This window comes from Myotis daubentonii, chromosome X, assembly GCF_963259705.1.
Source record: "Myotis daubentonii chromosome X, mMyoDau2.1, whole genome shotgun sequence".
NCBI lineage: Eukaryota > Metazoa > Chordata > Mammalia > Chiroptera > Vespertilionidae > Myotis > Myotis daubentonii.
The window spans coordinates 137506003-137526798 of record NC_081861.1 but is presented as its reverse complement, the minus strand read 5'-3'; the positions used below and the strand labels follow the sequence as shown (position 1 = coordinate 137526798).

Below are 20796 nucleotides of genomic sequence, written 5' to 3'. Positions count from 1 at the left end.
ATGTTTTCATTGACTTCAGAGAGGAAGGGAGAGGGAGAGAGAGAGAAACATCAATGATGAGAGAGAATCATGGATCGGCTGCCTCCTGCGCACCCCACACTGGGGATCGAGCCTACAACCCAGGCATGTGCCCTGACTGGGAATTGAACCCTGACCTCTTGGTTCATAGGTCATCGCTCAACCACTGAGCCACACAGGCTGGACTGGCCCCTTTAACAAGCACTCTGTCATACGTGTCTCCTATTTATGACTTTCCCAGTTTTCTTTCTTCCAATTCTTATTAAAGCTGCATAAATTTGGGGAATTTGGACCATTTCCCTCCAAACCTACTGTTCTACTTAATGACTGGTGCATTCTTTTTTTTTTTTTTTAAATATATTTTATTGATTTTTTTATAGAGAGGAAGGGGGAGGGAGAGAGATAGTGAGTTAGAAACATCGATCAGCTGCCTCCTGCACGCCCCCCACTGGGGATGTGCCCGCAACCCAGGTACATGCCCTTGACTGGAATCGAACCTGGGACCCTTCATTCCGGAGGCCGACTCTATCTGCTGAGCCAAACCAGCTAGGGTGACTGGTGCATTCTTAGAGAGATTCCTGAGGGTCTCTGCGGGACTTGGAGCGATTTCTCTGAAATGTTCTCCTATTTTTCTCTTTGAAGCTGGGGCCCTCGTGGGAGAATTCACTGCTTGGCACACGGTGGCTACGAGCCTCTTGGTCCTAAATCGGAAAATCGGAGCGAGGCAAGGCCCTCCCCCTGTCCTGGAGTCTGAAGCCAGCGCCTGTGGCTGGGGGACTTCCAAGGGTCCCCCACTTCCTCTCTAGGAAACAAAGGCTGGGCTGGGTGCCGCTGGTCCTGGAGGCGCCTCAGGAACGCCCTTTCATTCCACCAGTGCGAGCTGGAGCCCGGTCCTCGGTGTCTGTCTCCTGTCTGTCTGTCCCCCCCTCTCCCACCTGCTCCCTCCCTCCCTCTTCCCTGCCACCTTTCCTGGGGGAGGGGGTCTGTCTGGGAGAGAGGGAAACATCAATGTGAGAGAGATACATCGAGTGGTTGCCTTGTGTAGGTCCCCCGACTGGGGATCGAACCTGAACCTAGGCATGTGCCCTGACCAGGAATCCAACCCAAGGCCTTCCGTGCGAGGCACGAGGCTCCAACCGACCGACCCACCGGCCAGGGCTGGATGGACACTTCTTAAAGGCACACCGATAAGTTTATTACTCCCAAGGAAGTACTACTGCTAAATGTATGCCTTGCCTCTATCTGAAATATATTTTTATAATGAAGTATAACTTGCATTCAGAAAAGTGACCCAACAATAACTTGAACAGCTGGTGACTTTTCATGGATTGAACACAGCTGTGTAACTCAGTGCCTAGATCAAGAAGTGAACGTTGCCCGGCTGGTGTGGCTCAGTGGTTGAGCATCGACCCATGATCCAGGAGGTCACCGTTCGATTCCCGGTCAGGGCACATGCCTGGGTTGTTGGCTCAATCCCCAGGGAAGGGCGTGAAGGAGGCAGCTGATGAATGATTCTCTCTCATCACTGATGTTCCTATCTCTCTCTCTCTCCCTCTTCCCTCTTCTCTCTGAAATCAGTAAAAACATACTTTAAAAAAACAGTGAGCCCTGGCTGGTTTGGCTCAGTGGATAGAGCGTCGGCCTGTGGACTGAGGGGTCCCAGGTTCGATTCCAGTCAGGGTCACATGCCCTGGTTGCAGGCTCGATCCCCAGTGGGAGGTGTGTAGGAGGCAACCAATCAATGATTCTCTCTCATCATTGATGTTTCTATCTCTCTTTCCCTCTCCCTTCCTCTCTGAAATCAATAAAAATACATTAAAAAAACAAACAAACAAACAAACAAACAAAAAACAACAGTGAGCATTGCTCTTTATGTCCTAGCCCCAGAGGTGCCCTTGAACCTCTGCCCAGAGATACTGTAGCTTGAATTTTCACACCAGATTTGCCTCTGTTTGCCCTTTATATAAATGGAGTAAAAACACTTTTTGCGTTGAGCTTTTTTCACTCGATCTTAACACATTGTATGCGGGAAACGTGTTTACATGTTTTACGTATTTATATGTTCTACCAGTGTAGTGGAGCGCGGGACACGTATTAATACGTTTTTTATAGACTAGCGGTAGAATGCGGGTAACGTATAAATACGTAAACTAAAGTTATCGTAATTTTACTGAACGTTGCCACTTGTGCAAAAAATTAGCAAAAATGGCCTGCGCCACCTGTTAGCGCACGATAAAAACTACCCGCAAACAATGTGTTAATGTTCGTGAGATTCAAATGACTGCTGGTAGCAATAGCAGTTCGTTCATTTTCTTTGCCGAACTTCAGCCTTTTTTCTTTTTTTTTTTAAGGGTCCTTTTGAAAGTGTTCAGTGGCTCTGACCTTCTTGTGGTCCCTTTTCATCCTCCCCGGAGAATCGCCGTCTTGAACACAGATCTGGCCTCTGCGGTGCTCCGAGCCCATGCCCGGCCGCTCCCAGGAAATGATTGTTTCCGGCCGTTTTGTAGCTGTTTCCATAGCAGGCCGGGCGTCCTGCTAGCACATGCTAGCACCGCTCCTGGGGTCGTTTCATTCATGTTTCGCACACGGGGAGGCTGTGAAGGGCTGGCTGGTGGTGGTGATGGTGGAGTGTGTGTGGGGGTCTTAGAGATGCAATCTGGACTCCCAGACACATAACATAACATAACATAACATAACATAACATAACATAACATAACATAACATAACATAACATAACAAACATAACATAACATAACATAACATAACATAACATAACATAACATAACATAACATAACATCCCTTGAAGAGCTGGGCCCCGGGAGAGGCCTGCCCATCTCTCTCGTGAAGCGGATGGAGGCTGTGGGTGTGGCTGCCAGCTGGCTGGGCCCCGGGAGCCCTTTGACCCGGGGCTGCTGGTGCCCGTGAGAAGGCCACGTGATAGTCTGCAAAACCCGACACTACCTCCCGGCAACACATCACCTAAAGCTTTGATTAATTGGCACTTCAATTAATGAGACTTTTTCCCCCTATGCTCGGCTTTTAAGAAGGCTCCGCCCCCCTCCTCTCCGCCTTGGCAGTTCCGTGGGTACCAAACGCACCACCTGCTGATGCCTAGGCCGCCTGCTGAGATCTGTCTCCTCCTGGCTGCGTGCTCACAGCACATAAGGCTTGGTTCCTTTTTGTTAATCTTCATCCAAGGATACTCTTCCCATTGATTTTTAGGGAGAGTGGAAGCGAGAGAGGGAGAGACGAGAGAAACATCGACGTGAGAGAGACACATCAATTGGTTGCCTCCTGCATGTGCCCCCACTAGGGCCTGGACTGGGGAGGAGCCTGCAACCGAGGTACCTGCCCTTGACCGGAATTGAACTCAGGGCCCTTTGGTCCACAGGCTGACGCTCTATCCACTGAGCCACACCGGCTAGGGCAGAGGCTTGGTTCTATGTGCCACCACCTTGAATTCCTACTGGAGACTTGCTTTTACACCCAGCCTCCCCGGACTCCTCACACCTTGTTAGTGCACAGTCTGCATGGATTGTGGTTAAGACTGTTGAATTAGACCCGAGTGAGGTGTTTTAAAGCTAAGAGGGAGCTTGAGGAGCCCGGCTGGCGTGGCTCCATGGTTGAGTGTCGACCTATGAACCAGGAGGTCACGGTTTGATTCCTGGTCAGGGCACATGCCTGGGTTGTGGGCTCCATCCCCAGTAGGGGGTGTGCAAGAGGCAGCTGGTCAATGATTCTCCTCATTGATGTTTCTATCTTTCTCTCCCTGTCTGAAGTCAATAAGAATATATTTTAAAAACTAAAAAAAAAAAATTAATAAAAACATAAAAGAGCTTGAGGACAGTTAGGATTGAACTGATGATAAGGAAACTGAGGCCCAGAAAGGTGCAAGTGTGCCTGTATCCCTGGGGAAAGCTGAAAATGTATGCTCTTTCTTCAGTTCCTGGCACCCGGCCGCTGAGTTCTGGATGATGGATGGTGTGGCCCTAATATCTGCCCCTCCTGCCCCCGCCCCCCACCATCCTCGCCCCGGTGCTCCCAGACCACCAGCTTGTGTGGAGTCCTGGTCTTTCCTGCGGGGGCGGAGTTATTAACCTCCCTGGAGGGGCAGGGCGCACCCATCCGCCTGCTGGGATCGCCTGCTGGGATCTGGGATCCGGAGGCAGGCGGCCAGAGGAGCGCCAGGGCGAGCCGTGGGGGGCCTGCTGGGGGCTTTTGGGGGAGCCCAGGCTTGGGGCGACCTGCTCGCGTTCTGGAAGTGTGAGGTGGCCATGCCAGCAGTTCTGTGTGCTTGTCTTGGTTGCTTTTTTCTTGCAGCAAAGGGACGGTGCTTTAGGGCTATGGCATCCAAGTACCACAGCCGAGGTGCTTAAAGCCGGCTAGACGGTCTCACAGCTGTGGAGGCCGGGAGCCTGAGATGGAGGTGTTCCCTCCGGTGGCTGCGGCGTTGCTCGGTGTGTGAGCACCTCCTCTGCTTCCATCCTCACTTGCTCTGCTCCCCTGTGTGTCTGTGTCCAGATGTCCCCTTCTCATTGCCATGGGGGCGGGGGCGGGTCCTTTGGCCTCATCTTGGTCACATCTGCAAAGACCCTATTTCCAAATAAGGTCACAGTCACAGGCCTGAGGCGTTGGGACTTGGCCATATCGTTTTAGGGGACACAATTCAGCCCACACCACGGGTAAGCAAGGTGTTTCCTCCATTTAGAAAAGTGCTCACACTGTGAGGTGGACACTAGAGGGTTTTCACACGGAGACCACACTGGCAGCCCCCATTCAGAGGAGGGAATGGGAGAGACAGCCTTTATTTTTGTTAATTTATGTTTGACATGTTTTTATTGATTTATGTTTTATATTTTTTATTGATTTCAGAGAGGAAAGGAGCGGGAGAGAGAGATAGAAACATCCATGATGAGCGAGAATCATGGATCGGCTGCCTCCTGCACACCCCCTACTGGAGATCGAGCCCACAACCCAGGCATGTGCCCTGACTGGGAATCAAACCCAGGACCCTTCAGTCCGCAGGCCCACGCTCTATCTGGCCAGGGTGGAGAGACAGTCTTTAGAAAAACAAAAACCAAAACCAAGAGCGTGTGAAGGCACCGCCCTTTCAAGGGAAGGCTCTGTGGGAAGGCATTTCCGGGCTCTCAGCCAGGCGTGTGCTTTTAAGGGTTAATCTCTTCACTGCTGATGCCAGGCTCCTCGATGGCCTTGGCTTTGATCCCAAGTAAATGGCACTTGTCACTTTACCATGTTCCACGTCACAGGCTGCCAGGCGTGATCCTGAGGTGGCCTCTTTTAAAGGAGAACATTCAGATTTACTGTTTCCTACTTAGGATTGTGACCTCAATGTCAAGTTTGGCAAAAGCCCCCCCACTCCCACCCTGTTGGTATTTGAGTTATGTTTGGAATCCAGCCCTTACCTCCGCTGACTTTGTTTTCAGACTCCTTGGGGCCAAAATTTTTTAGAGTCCGTCATGGGAGATAGCTGCCGCCCCCCTTTTTTGAAGACAGTCACTAAAGATCTCAAATATTTCCTTGTCAGTTCTAAAAGATAAGTGTACGTGTCACAGCAAATTCTGTCCCTGAAAGGATGGACCAAAGCCAGCGATGGCGAACCTATGACACGTGTGTCAGAGGTGACACGCAAACTCATTTTTTTGGTTGATTTTTCTTTGTTAAATGGCATTTAAATATATAAAATAAATATCAAAAATATAAGTCTTTGTTTTACTATGGGTGCAAATATCAAAAAATTTCTGGTGACATGGCACCAGAGTTAAGTTAGGGTTTTTCAAAATGCTGACACGCCGAGCTCAAAAGGTTCGCCATCACTGACCAAAGCACAGGAGATGGAATGAAGCCAGGCCCAGGCCAGCTGCAAAAATGGCCTTGACCTTGAAGCTTTGCCATGACCTTGAGTGTGGCATCACCTGGACCCAGGACAAAACGACGCTCCAAGGTGTGGCGAGTGTTCGGCGTCTCTGACTGTGCCTGGCCTGGCACCCTTTTGCCCATCGTAAGCTGGGCACGTAATTAACTCGGTGTTCTCCGCTGACCAGTGAATAATTCAGGCCTCAACGTGGGCAAAGGTAGAGGTGGGCCCCTAAGTAAACTCCCACATCCTGGTCCAACTTGGCAGCCCCCAAGGCACAACCTACAGGCTTCTGAACCTGCCTGTCCCGGTGGAAGCTGCCTCATGCCTGGGATGGAAATTAAGCCATTTTGAGTCTTTTTTGTTTTTAATATATTTTTATTGATTTCAGAGAGGAAGGGAGAGAGAGAGAAACATCAATGATGAGGGAGAATCATGGGCCGGCTGCCCCCTGCACACCCCACACTAGGGATGGAGCCCGCAACGTGGGCATGTGCCCTGACCGGGAATCGAACCGTGACCTCCTGGTTCATAGGTCGATGCTTAACCACTGAGCCACACCGAGCCACGCCGGCCGGGCCCATACTTGATCCTTCAATGAAAACACAAATACAGCAAGACAATTGTTTTTCTCAGCCTGTCCCTCAATAGTTTTTTTTTTTTCTTTAAATTACGAAAGCTAATGATATTTTGCTGTTTGGAACTGATTCCGTTTGGTGCTGATTTGAAAAGGTTATAAACAGTAGAGGGGCATGAGCTGCATTTATGAAGAATTATGACTCACTCTGCAGCATCGTGTCGCTGGCTGAGCCGGTCTGGTCACCTAGGCCGCATGCCCAGCCCGCCCAGCCCGGGTGCCTGGCTCCGGGCCCAGCATGGCTCGCACGTCCCAGCCCCATGACGCTGTTGGCCACTCCCTCGTGGTTGCCCAGCAGCGGCTGCCTCTAGGCACGTGTCTTTGTTCCCGGCCAGAAGAAAGGGGACAGAGTGGCCCCAGATGTTGCTGCCCCTTTGATGCCGAGAACGAGGCTTCCCTCCAAGCGTCCCTCTGGCATCTGCTTTCATCCCCTGTCATGGCCACCACCCCTGGGGAGGGCAGCGTGGCTCTGCCGGCTCTGCGGGGAGTCCAGCTGCTGGGAGAGCAAGGCCCTCGGCCACCAGAGAGGGTCCCACTCCAGGCACGGTGGGAGGGCACTGCTTCCAAAGATGCCATCCGGGATGCGGGAGAGTGTGGGACCTGAACGAAGGCCTGAAAGAGGTGTTGTCCTGGCCGGTGTGGCTCAGTGCTTAGAGCGTCGGCGTGCAAGTCTGCGGGTTCGATTCCCGGTCAAGGGCATGTACCTCCATTGCAGATTCCCTAGTCCCAGTGAGGGCATATGCGGGAGGCAACCAATTAATGTGTCTCTTATGTCAATGTTTCTCTCTCTCTCCCTCCTCCTTCCCTTCCACTCTCTAGAAATCAATGGAAAAGGTATCCTCGGGTGAGAATGAACAAACAACAAAGGGAGTGTCGCTTGGAGAGGGTGAGGGGACTTGAAGGTGGGCCTCTCAGCAGAGCCCTGGACGAAGGGAAAGCGCAGGGGACCTTGACAGGTGGCAGCGTGGGCTCAAACACGGCGAGGAATTGTGTGCGGCAGAGCAGTGTGGGAATTACCCAGCCCCTGGCTGCCCTTTGTGGTAACACATGTGTGATCTTCTATATGGTTTTACTTTGGTCTCTCCTAGTCTTAAAAGCAGAGGAGCTCTGGCCGGTTTGGCTCAGTGGATAGAGCATCGGCCTACGCACTGAAAGGTCCCAGGTTTGATTCCGGTCAAGGGCACATGCCTGGGTTGTGGGCTCCATCCCCAGTGTGGGATGTGCAGGAGGCACCGTTCCATGATTCTCTCTCATCATGGATGTTTCTATCTCTCTCCCTCTCTGAAATCAATAAAAATATATAAAAATAAATAAAATAAAAGCTCTTGAGCAAAATATGTTACTGTAAAAAAATATCTTTTAAAAACAAACAAAAAGCAAAGGAAAGGGCTAGCGATGGGTGAGATCAACCATATTTTACCCAATAAAAGACGAAGGGGCTCGGAGTCGCCCTAGGGCGGGTGAGCGCCTGGCGAGCCGCCTGGGAGTGGCCCGCGCGTCACCTGCAGCCTTATCTGAAGGAACAGTGGCTGTCTCTGCAGCACAGCCAGCTGGGAACATCCACTAAAGATAAACAGCGTGTGGAAGGCGGGAGCTTTGTTCCCGAGCGGGGAGTTCCTTTTCCTGTCTCTGGATGGCCTGTCGGCTCCCAGTGGCTTTGTCACTTGGAAAACTTCGGAATGAAGGAATGACAGTCATGTCTTAGATGTCCCCTCTGCTCGCTGCCCAAGGCCCAGGAGGAGGGGGTGGCAGCAGCGGCAGGTCTGCCCCGGGCTGCCGGGTGCTGGGCCCTGCAGGTGCTTGGTATTTCCACGACCAGCTTGACCCACGGGACTGTGCTTGGCTTTCCCTTCCGTAGTCAGAGGATGGAAACAGCCCTTAGGCGGAACTCGCTATCTTAGCAGATTCTTTTTTAAATATTTAAAAAAGTACTTTTATTGATTTCAGAGAAGAATGGAGAGGGGGGGAGAGAGAGAAACATCAGTGTTAGAATGAGATAGAAACGTGCCCTGACTGGGAATCGAACAGTGACCTCCTGGTTCTTAGGTTGATGCTCAACTACTGAGCTAAGACGGCCAGGTCTTTTTAAAATTTTTTAATTCTCACCTGAGGATATGCTTTAGAAGGAGGACCGGAGGGAGGGAGAAAGAGAGAGCGAGCAAGAGACAGAGAGAGAGAGAGACACACACACACACACACACACACACACACACACACGGAGAAACATCGATGTGTGTGTGAGAGAAACATCGGTGTGTGTGTGTGTGTGTGTGTGTGTGTGTGAGTGTGTGTGTGTGAGGTGTGAGAGAAACATCGGTGTGTGTGTGTGTGTGTGTGAGTGTGTGTGTGTGAGAGTGTGAGAGAAACATCGGTGTGTGTGTGTGTGTGTGTGTGTGTGTGTGAGAGAGAGAGAGAGAAACATCAATCAGTTGCCTCCCATACTCACCCTGACCAGGGATTGAACCTGCAACCTTCTGGTGCATGGAATGATGCTCCAACCAGCTGAGCCACCGGCCTGGGCTCTGAGCTGATTCTTTGGTAGAAACATTGCCTATTGCCCTGCGACACGCATTGGCCTAGCCCGGGAGGAAGCAGATACCATTTCGCTTTGTCCTGTGAGAGATGAAGGCCGTGCTGTGGGGCTGGACGGGGCGGCAGGGACACCAGCAGGCAGCGGTGCGGGGGGTTAGGGAGGCGGGTGGGGGCCTGGCGTGCGTCCCAGAGGATGAGCAGGGTCCTGCCAGGTGGGTGGGTGCTGTGTCCGCGATGGGGGTGGGTGTGAATAGAGGGACCCTGTCAGCAAGGCCGTTTTCTGTGGGGAGAAAGCCAGCTTTGTTGGGGCCCGTGGTGTTGGGCCAGGGCCCCTGGTGTCCAGACCACAAGGCCTGTTTGCGTGGTAACAGTGGGACTCGATTCGGTGTGAGGCTCCACCCGGCCCCTTTGCTGGCCTTGGCATTGCGGCTGGAGACCAGAGAGAGGAGGCTGGGCTTCCTGCGTGGTGGGCGGGTTTCCCAGGGGGACGGCTTTATAGGGCAGGGGGTGGGTTGCCCAGGGGGGAGGTTAAATGGGATTTTAGGTTCTTATTTTCTCTTTGCTCCACAAGAGCCACAATGACTGTCTCAGATACTTGATCCTTTTTCTAGAACTGGTTCTCAGCGGGGGACGGGGGTCCGCCAGGGGACACTGAATGATACCTGGAGACATTTTGGTGATTACAACTTGGGGTTGGGGTTGCCGCTGGCCTCGGTGGGTGGAGCCCAGGGGTGCTGTTAGTAACCTTCATACAGTGCACAGGGTGCCCGTCACGAAGTGCGGTCGGCCCCGATGTCAGCAGTGTGTGGTGGAGGAGCAGGGCGAGGGCCTGTTAAAGGCATCAGAGCTCACGTGATCTGGGAGGAGGTCCCCAAGAAAGGGTGGGGGACCCTGGACGGAAGGGTGCCTCCGAGACTCCCCATCCAGCGTGGGAGCCCGAGGGTGGCGGTCCCCTCTGCGCAGCCACCCTGCTGGGCCTGAGGCAGGCATCACCCGTGGTCCCAGGGCCTCAGTGGGAGCGAGGCCACAACGTGGAACGTGGTGTGAAGACTGGCTGGTCCCGCCGGGCACCTGTGCCGCTGTGACCGTGCCGTCAGCTGTGGGAACAGTGGCTGCTGTGTCCTTCCTGCCTTCCGCCCTCGGGCAGGCTGTCCCGTCTAACTGATCCCCACAGGCGGAGATTAGGGGAAACGTGTCCCATCTTAACCAAGAGGCCTGCCACTGGGCCTGCGTCACCAGCACCCGAACCTGCTTATTGTATACGTTCAAAGGGCCATCGGGGGAAGTGCACGCTTCCTTCCCGCCCTTTGCTTGCTTGCAATCCCGGCGATTTAGACCAGGATGTATTGCAGTATTTGTGTCTGAGCCTGAGAACTTACTGCCACTTACCTCATGTTGCGTTTTTATGGGGGAAGTTGACATGACTTCCACACGGTCCACTTAGGCTGAGCTTTTGTAACACACCCACTTACAAATGGCAACTTTCTGTGTTTTAGAAGTTTTCTGGAACACTACAGTAGCTAAACAAGGGGAGAGGAGACTTTGAGTTTAAAGGACACAATAAGGACAACTAGGATAATTGAGCTTTGGGATTTTAACCCCACAAACTATCTGTATATATAAAAGCCCAGCAACCAGAATGGCGGAATGACCAGAATGACTAGTGGCTGTGACCCGCACTGTGGCAGCCAGCCAGCCTGATCCAGGCCCTCATGCCCCCTCCCCCCCGTGGCCCAGCCCCCGATCGGCCCCCAACACCCCAATCAGGGGCAGGGCTGGCCGGCCAACCACCCGCGGCTCCGCCCCCCCCCCCACTTGCCCGGCCCGATGGGCCTTCATCGGGGCAGGCTGGCTGGACCCCACCCATGCACGAATTTATGCACCGGGCCTCTAGTCTTACATAAAGGACTTAGAAAGCACCTTGCCTAAATAGCATGGAGTCTTCTATGTGAAGCTGGCTTCCTTTATTTATTTATTTTAAACATTTATTTTTTTATTTTTAAATATATTTTTATTGATTTCAGAGTAGAAGGGAGAGGGGGAGGGAGACAGAAACACCAATGATGAGAGAGAATCATTGATGGGCTGCCTCCTGCACGCCCCACACTGGGGATTGAGCCCACAACCCAGGCACGTGCCCTTGACTGAAATCGAACTCAGGATCCTTCAGTCCACAGGCTGATGCTCTATCCACTGAGCAAAACCGGCTAGGGTTATTTTTTAAAAAAATATTTTTATTGATTTCAGGAAGGAAGGGGGAGAGAGAGAAACATCCATGATGAGAGAGAATCATTGATCGGCTGCCTCCTGCACATCCCTTACTGGGTACTGAGCCTGTAACTGGGTATGTGCCCTGACTGGAAATCAAACCATGACCTCCTGTTTCATAGGTCGACGCTCAGCCACTGAGCCATGCCAGCCGGGCAGTAGACGAGTTTTTTGGACTAGATCACCCTTCATCTTTCGGAAACCTTCCCTGGTGCTCATCTGCCTCCCCTCCCGCCCCCCACCTTGTAATCTATTATTTCCTCCCGGTCCGTGCACGTCTGTTACTGCACTCCTCACATAGAATTTGTATCTGTCAGCGTCTAGTTCGCAGGCAGAAACCACAGAGCAAATTTGAATGGCGGGTGCTTAATACAGAGCCTGAGTCTGCAAACTGGCCAAATACCGACACAGCCCTTTGCTTATGTCTCGTCTGCCCAGCAAGGTGGACAGTCGCCATAGAGACCTGCGGCCCCACGAGGTCTGAGACATTATTACTCCATGGCTTTGCATGGAAAAGTGTGCCGGCTCCATGCAGAAAATTAACCATTAACAGGTGATGGCTTACTATCGATTTATGGTGGCGTAATTATTAACTAGCGGGTCCCACGGGGTAGAGGATTCTAAGGAATTCGGCGATCGTGCCCCTCAGACATTCAGGTGTCCTCGGAGCGGGTGTGCCTGCGGCCCCTGGACAGTGGACAAGGTCACCGAGTGCCACCGGCCAGCTGGCGGGCAGGCAGCTCAGCGGGCAGCAGCTACTAGTGCTCCCAGGACTGAGTGCCACCTCCCGGGAGGCCGCTGAGGTGCGGCGAGTGCAGCTCACCGGGAAGCCAGCCAGCACAGTGCCAGTGGGACTTTCCAGGGAGGCACCGTGGGGGTGGCGCCACACTGTTCCATGTGGCTGCCTGGGGCACTGGAGCGGGGCACTGGAGCAGGCCACCGGAAGGCAGGCTAGAGTCTAGAGTCGCAGCCTCTCCTCCCCAGTGTCCCGCCAGCGCCCTCTACCAACAGGCTGCCCTCTCCAGGGTGCCTGCTGGCCAAGGAGGAAGGCTGGTGGGTCCTGCCCCAGCACCAGCGTGGGGCATGAGGCACCCCGTGCTGACCGGGGCAGATTTGGCGTAGGTTGTGTGTAGATCTCTCTGATTTTTTTTTAAAAATATATTTTATTGATTTTTCACAGAGAGGAAGGGAGAGAGATAGAGAGTTAGAAACATCGATGAGAGAGAAACATCGATCAGCTGCCTCCTGCACATCCCCCACCGGAATGTGCCTGCAACCCAGGTACATGCCCTTGACCGGAATCGAACCTGGGACCTCTCAGTCCGCAGGCCAACGCTCTATCCACTGAGCCAAACCGGTTTCGGCTGATTTTTATTTTTTAAATAAATTTTAGTCCAGCATGTGCCCTGGACTTGGAACTGAACCCGGGACCGTTCAGTCTGAGGCCGATGCTCTATCCACTGAGCCAAACCAACTAGGGCTCAGGGGGCATTTTCTGAACACCGCTGCCTGTTGGGGAAGCTACAATCAAGAAACAGAGTCTGGCCGGTGTTGCTCAGTGGTTGAGCCTCAACCTATGAACCAGGAGGTCACTGTTGCATTCCCAGTCAGGGCACATGCCCCGGTTGTGGGTTCCATCCCCAGTAGGAGGTGTGCAGGAGGCAGCTAATCCATGATTCTCTCTCATCATTGATGTTTCTATCTCTCCCTCTCCCTTCCTCTCTGAAATCAAAAAAAGAAAAAGAAGATGCCCCCTGAGTATCGCTGTCCAGAAACTGCCCCTTCTGCGCCCGTATCTGGAGAGGAGGCGCACAGCCCGGCTTTGCCCTCCCAGGGGCCAGGGGCTGGGGATGAAGGCTCTTCCTTGGCTTTCCTGGCCTGCTGGCCTGGATCTGTGCTACCACTCGGATGGCCTGAGGCAAAGTCCCTTCTCTTGCTGTCCCTCGTGATCTCTCCTAGAGCCAACAGCTGTTTTCCATTTCTGTTTTGACTTCTGGTTGCTCATTGCAGCCTCCAGAGTGTCCAGAGCTTGTCCTTGTCTCACACGGAGCCTTCCCTGGACACGTTGGGTGGCCACACACCCCCTCGGTACAGGAGCTGATTACCCGGCATCGTCAACCCCACATCTGCCTGGCCTGGCTCTGTCCTGGCCAGGCCACGTCTGCCTTTCTTTTTTTAACTTTTTTTAAAAAAATAAATCTTTATTGTTCAGATTATTACAGTTGTTCCTCTTTTTCCCCCCATAGCTCCCCTCCACCCAGTTCCCACTCCACCCTCTGCCCTTACCCCCCCCCCCACTGTCCTCATCCAAAGGTGCACGATTTTTGTCCAGTCTCTTCTTATACCCCCATATCCCTTCCCCCCCCAGAATTGTCAGTCCACTCCCTTTCTATGTCCCTGATTCTATTATATTCACCCGTTTACTCTGTTCATCAGATTTTTAATTCACTTGATTTTTAGATTCACTTGTTGATAGTTATATAATTGTTGTTCATAATTTTTATCTTTACCTTTTTTCTTCTTCTTCCTCTTCTTAAAGAATACCTTTCAGCATTTCATATAATACTGGTTTGGTGGTGATGAACTTCAGCTTTTTCTTATTAGTGAAGCTCTTTATCTGACCTTCAATTCTGAATGATAGCTTTGCTGGATAAAGTAATCTTGGTTGTAGGTTCTTGCTATTCATCCCTTTGAATATTTCTTGCCACTCCCTTCTGGCCTGCATAGTTTCTGTTGAGAAATCAGCTGATAGGTATGGGTACTCCCTTGTAGGTAACTAACTGTTTTTCTCTTGCTGCTTTTAATATTCTCTCTTGCCTTTTACCCTTGACATTTTAATGATGATGTGTCTTGGTGTGGTCCTCTTTGGATTCCTTTTGTTTGGGGTTCTCTTTGCTTCCTAGACTTGTAAGTCTATTTCTTTCACCAGGTAGGGGAAGTTTTCTGTCATTATTTCTTCAAATAGGTTTTTAATATCTTGCTCTCTCTCGTCTTCTGGCACCCCATAATGTGAATGTAGGTATGCTTGAAGTTGTCCCAGAGGCTCCTTACACTATCTTCATATTTTTGGGTTCTTTTTTCTTTTTTCTTTTCTGGTTGGGTGTTTTTTGCTTCCTCATATTTCAAATCATTGATTTGATTTTCAGAATCCTCTACTCTACTGTTGAATCCCTGTATATTATTCTTTATTTCAGTCAGTTGTGTAATTTTTCATATTTTTGGAGGTTTCTAGAAGATTCTTGAGTAACCTTATAACTGTGGTTTTGAACTCTATATCCTTTCATTTGTGACATGTTTCCTTGTCTCCGCATTTTGGCTGCTTCCCTGTGTTTGTTTCTATGTATTGGGTAGAGCTGCTATGTCTCCTTGAGTTGGTAGAGTGGCCTTGTGTAGTAAGTGTTCTATAGGGCCCAGTGGCTCAGCCTCCCCAGTCACCTGAGCTGGGAGCTCTAGGTGCACCCCTTTGTGGGCTGTGAGCACAGTCTTGTTGTTGAAACTTGATTGCTGTTGGTGTCACTTGGAGGAATTGACCTCCAGACCAATTTGCTGTAAGGACCAGCTGCAACTACAGTGGGAGAGTTGCTGTGTAGGAGATACCCCTATGGAGCAGGACTTACTTCAGTGGGGCTTTGGTGCTCACTGAGTCTGCTTCTTGAGTGTGTTGCTTGTGGATGTGTAGAGTTGTAATCTGGTATGATCTGACACTGACCACTGGGTACACTGGCTCTTGGGTCTCCAGGGAGGTGCAAAGTCAGCCACTGCCTGGGGCCACCCAGCAGAAGCTACAGAGAGATCTGCAGATTCCTCCTCTTTGTATCAGGTTTGGAAGTGCCCAGATGAGGCCCAGCGGTGCTGGTGCTGGTGCTGGTGCCAGGTCTTGGGCCTTTTATTGATAAGTTTGGGGCTCCCTGACCCAGCTGCAGCTTGTTTGAGAGATTTTAGCCTGAGCAAGGACAGGCCATTCATATGCAAAAGCCGCTGCACACAGGTTGGGTGGGGCTGTAAATTGGATGAGGCAGGGTCTTAGGGGATCACCAGGGTGGAGCAAACAGAAATAGCTGCCAGTCAGCCCTGCCTGGGAGGTCCCAGCATAAGAACAATGATCCCTGCTAGCACCTCCATCTGGGAGAAAGCTACCCCTGAGTTCCTGCCCCGATACCAGACAGTCCAGTTCCTTGTCATATGTGTCTGTGTCCCCCAGAGCCTCGCCCTGGTGTTGGAGCTCAGAGGAAGCGGGTCCTTGTAAGTTCAGTTGGTGGTGCCAGCCTTTTAAGAGAAACAGCTGGGTCTCCAGCAGCCTGTGTGTCACTTAGCCCCAATCAACACTGGTTTTATAGCCTGTAGGGACTTCTTTTCCCAGCTCTGGTACCCTGGCCTGGGGGTCTGGTGTGGGGCTGGGACTCCTTGTTCCTCCCAGCGGCCTTTGCAGAGATGCTCTCCCTCCCGATTAAAAACATGGCCCACGTGGGTGTCAGACCAACCCGATCCACACATCCGCATCTCCTACCAGTCTCAGTGCGCTTTCTTCCTTACTTCTCTAGTTGTAGGACTTCCATTCAGCCAGCTTTCCAGCAGTTCTGGATGATGGTTGTTCTGTATTTCAATTGTAATTTTGATGTGGTTGTGGGAGGCAGGGAGTACAGGCGTTTACCTATGCCACCATCTTCTATGCCAGCGGTTCTCAACCTGTGGGTCGCGACCCCTTTGGCAGTCGAACGACCCTTTCACAGGGGTCACCGAAGACCATGCCGCATATCAGATATTTACATTACGATTCATAACAGTAACAACATGACAGTGATGACGTAGCAACGAAAATGATTTTATGGTTGGGTCACAACATGAGGAACTGTATTTAAAGGGCCAGAAGGTTGAGAACCACTGTTCTATGCCTTCCCTTTTGTTTTCTTTTGTGGGTTTTTTTTTTTCTGTTTGTTTTTTCTTTTGTGCCTTTCTTTTAAAAAAATATTTTTTTATTGGTTTTTAGAGCGAGAGAGGGAGGGAGAGGGAGAGAGAAAGACATCGATTGGCTGCCTCTTGCACAGCCCCTGGGACCGAACCCACAACCTGGGTATGTGCCCTGAATGGGAATCAAACCAGCAACCCTTCCATGCACAGGACAACGCCCAACCAACAGATCCAGCCGTGCCATTAGGGCTGGAAGGAGTTGCTTCTCTGGGTGGGTTTGGGTTTATTTTGTCAGATTTTTCAAATATCGTTCTCACATTTTTTCTTGCTTTCTGATATTTTTTGTGGTCAGCCCTGAGGAAAGGAATTTTTCTTTTGTGGCTGAGACTTTATTGCTGTGTTGAGGCTCAGTGCCCAGGCGTTGGAATTGTGCACAGTGCTTACCATGGGGCAGGCTGACAACCTAAGAAACCATGTGGCTGTGATTGTTCTCTGAGGAGCTATTCCTGCACTTCCTGGGGGACAGGTGGAGGGAAGCGTGCTGCGCAGCGCAGGGTGGGACGTGCCCATGGCTCCCGAGGTTGCTGAGCTGTTAGCCCTGGCCCCGCTCCCTCACAGTTTAATATTATGAGATGACATGTCCCAATTTCTTTTTCACGGCTAACGTGCCTTGAAATTAATATGTGACATTATTACGGAAATTGGACTGTTGTGCCCAGGGACAGAGAAAGGCAAGATCAAGGAGGGCTTTTCATTAGGAAGAGTACTGAAAAGCAAGAGATAGAGGTAATTTTATTTGTAATTTTTATTTCTTTAAACATTTTTTATTGCCTGGCCAGCATGGCTCAGCAGTGGTTGAGTGCTGACCTATGAACCAAGAGGTCATAGTTCTATTCCTGAGAGTGGAAGAGGGAAGGAGGGAGGGAGGGAGAGAGAGAGAGAGACTTTGATGGTTGTTTCCCGCCCGCAACCCAATTGCAGCTGGGGATCAAACCTGCAACCCAGGCACATGCCCTTAACCAGGAATCAAGCCCACGACCCTTCGGTGCAACGGCCGACACTCTGACCACTGACCCACACTGGCCAGGGCAATTTATTTTGTAAAATTTATATTTATTGTTGAGAGTATTACAGATGACCCCCATTTCCCCCCACTGCCCCCCCACCTGGTCCCCACCCCAAGAGCCTGTGTTTTAACCAGTACCCGGGAGATTCATCTATGCCTTACAGTCTGAGATGTACCGGTCCCCCAGCCTGCACGTGCCTCCCGGGGAGGAGCTGCCTCTCAAGATACCGCCCCCTCCCAGCCCCTGCACTCCTGGCCGGCCCTTCGCCCGCCAGACCTCTAAATGCTGGGGGCTGGGGTGCGCTCCTTGGTGGTCACCTGCCTATGGGTCTGTCTTCTCTGTAGGTGGCCTCCTTCAGTCTCCCCCCCCCCCAGGGTCTCAGTCCCTCTGCCGGGGTCACTCCATGTGGGGTCATCTTTCCCTGGGCACCCTCTTTTTTAAAAAATATTTTGATGATTTCAGAGAGGAAGGGAGAGGGAGAGGAGAGAGAGAGAAACATCAGTGATGGGAGAGAATTGGATGCCTCCTGCAGGCCCCCTGCTGGGGATGGAGCCCACAACCTGGGCATGTGCCCTTGACCGGAATCGAACCCGGGACCCTTCAGTCCGCAGCCCGATGCTCTATCCACTGAGCCAAACCAGCTGGGGCTGCCTGTGCACCCTCTTCCCACAGCCAGCTGCCCACTGGGCCCTTCCCCTGAGCAGCCCCCTGGCCTCTCACACAGGCATGTCAGACCTTGAACCTCCACCACGTGGAGCCGTCACCTCCGCTATTACCTGTGGCTGAGGTGTAATCTGGGGCGGGTGGAAACTTGTTTACCGTCCGTCTGTCATTACGTCGGGATAAAATCGTCTAGACGTTCGAAACCAGTTGTTCCCGGAATGGATTGCTTCATAGGTTTGCCATGAGTGGTCTTTAGTTTTGTTTACGGTGTTGACGTGCAATGAATTATTGCTTTATTAACCCAAGAGTTCAGCTGTCCTCGGATCGAGGTGGAGGTTTGGGGGAAAGGTGGGGTTTCCGAAGTGAGACGTCTTCAGTGGCTTCGTTCCCACTTGCGACCTCCCCAAGGGGGCGCCGCCTGCTCAGCCGCCTGCGCAGACTTGAAGGAATTCTCGGGTTCACCGAGGTGTACAGTGGGGGGCAGCGAGCTTTCAAATTGTACACTTGTCTACGTGTGACCGTTAATTTGTTCACGTGCTTGCTTAAGTAGTTTGTGAAGAGAATGGCTTTTTGGTACGAAATAGGGGTTGGCCAACTTTTTTTGTAATGAGCCAAGTAGTAAATATTTCTGGCTTTGTGGCCAGGCTTGTTAGTTCTGCCCCGTGGCAGCATGTAAACCAACGGTGCGGTCGTGTTCCCATACAGTTTCACTTACATCCCTCCTCCCCCCTGGCTGGATTGGGCTCATGGGCCACAAGGTGACAGGTCCAGAATGCAGGCTGGGCTCATTGACACTGAATTGGGTCATTACTACGAAGGGAAAACTGGGTTAAGGATTTAAAGATCAAGATTTCTCAGGGCGACGGCCGGTGTGGCTCAGTGGTTGAGCGACGACCAGTGAACCAGCAGGTCACGGTTCGATTCCCGGTCAGGGCACCTGCCTGGGTTGTGGGCTGAATCCCCAGTGTGGGGTGGGCAGGAGGCAGCCGATCCATGATTCTCTCTCATCATGGATGTTTCTCTCTCCCTCTCCCTCTCCCTTCCTCTCTGAAACCAATAAAATATATGTGTTGGGCACTGAGTCGTGACTATGTTAAAATACACAGCCTGGTATAATCATCTAATTTGGGCTTTAATCAAAGAAACCAGGCACTGTGAGGCCGCAAGGATGGGGAGCAGTTGGGACCTGCGTGCGCTGATGTGCCGTGGAAAAATGCCGCAGCTGCTTTAGACAGCAGTCTGGCAGGCCCTGCCTGGGTAGCTCAGGTGGACCCGATACACCAAGGTCGCGGGTTCGAATCCCGGTCAGGGCACATACAAGAATCAACTGATATGAATGCGTTAACAAGTGGAACAAGTTGATGTTCCTCTCTCTCTCAAATCAATCAATACAATAGATAGATAGATAGATAGATAGATAGATAGATAGATAGATAAAAGAAAGCAGTCTGGCAGTCCCTCAGATGCTCACCGTAATTTCCATAGAGCCCAGCACTTCCACTCCTAGCTGTGTACCGAAGGGAAGGGAAGACACATATACAGAAGCTTGGGCACGGTGTTCCTAGCAGCATACAGCCCACATAAAAAAACAGCTCGCCTGGTCGGGGTGGCCCAGCTGGTTGACCATTGTCCCGTGTACCAGGAGGTCACGGTCTTCAATTCTCGGTCAAGGGCACGTACCTGGGTTGCAGGTTCAATCCCTGGCCCAGGTTGGGGCACCTGCAGGAGGCAGCAATTGATGTGAGAATCAATGTTTCTTCCTCCCTCCCTCCCTCCCTCCCTCCCTCCCTCCCTCCCTCCCTCCCTCCCTCCCACTTTCTCTAAAAATCAATGGAAAATTACCCTCAGGTGAGGATTAACAACAACAGAAAAGATGAGTCACTGTTCTTGGTTGTGTGTGTTCCTGAGCGATCCGATCCGCGCCCGCATCCAGCAGAGGCGGCCCGCATGGGAGCTGGGCGGCCTCAGGGCCCAGGTGGCCCCTTTCCCCCCTCGGTAGCGTGGAGGCCGGCCCTCGGGCCTGCGGGCGGGCGGGCGGCCCAGGTCACGGCTGTGCTCCTGGCCGCACTCTGGGCACTGGTTTGCTCATGCGGGAGGCTCACGGGCGGCTTCTTCATTGCAGGTTGAAGAAGGAAGCAAAGCTGCAGCGGCGGACAAGTTACTGGCGGGAGACGAGATCGTGGGCATCAATGACATCGGCCTCTCGGGGTTCAGACAGGAAGCGATTTGCCTGGTGAAGGGGTCCCACAAGACCCTGAAGCTGGTGGTAAAAAGGTAAGACCCGGGCCTCATGTCGTGTTAACCAAGATACACGGAACGGAGTAGAACAGCAAGATGTGACGCCGGACTTAAATTGTGTATGTGTGCGCATGCATGTGTGTGTGTGTGTGCGCGCGTGTGCATGTGTGTGTGTGTGCGCGCACGCATATATGATTGTTATCTCTTGGCCAAGGATGAATTAAGCATCAAAAATGTTGAAAGATCCCTTTTATGACTACTGACTGTTTATTTTGATTTATTAAGTGAATTTGAATAGTCGTGTCTCTTTGGCAATGTGTAGATTATTTTTTTGGCAGCGAAAAAAAACTCTGCTTTTGTTCCAAATGAGCAGTGTGGTTGCCTGCTGCGTACACAAGGCGGCAGGCTGCTGGGCTTTACGCTGAAGATAGTGTGACTGCAGGTAGACTTAGCGGAGCGATGGTGATGATGGTAATGGAAACTTGACCTTTCCGAGGTAAGACTGGTTAGAAACCATCTCTGGGCTCATTGCCCAGCTCCGGTGTGACTGGGGGCCCCTCGGCTTCTCTCTCCCATATTGTCTCTGTGA

The 20796-nt window shown here is 51.8% G+C and overlaps 1 protein-coding gene across 9 annotated transcripts in view; it reads left to right on the top strand.

Moving 5' to 3' along the window:
* The window catches only part of SHROOM2 (shroom family member 2), a 95038-nt gene that overhangs the window by 31102 nt on the left and 43140 nt on the right, over positions 1-20796 (top strand). For 8 of the 9 annotated variants that reach the window (XM_059679089.1, XM_059679084.1, XM_059679088.1 and 5 more), the window contains exon 2: positions 20092-20243. In XM_059679089.1, the coding sequence (XP_059535072.1) occupies positions 20092-20243 (152 nt within the window). Of the gene's footprint in view, positions 1-19897; positions 19965-20091; positions 20244-20796 lie in introns of those variants that run through there. The other variant, XM_059679083.1, reaches the window with a different exon arrangement.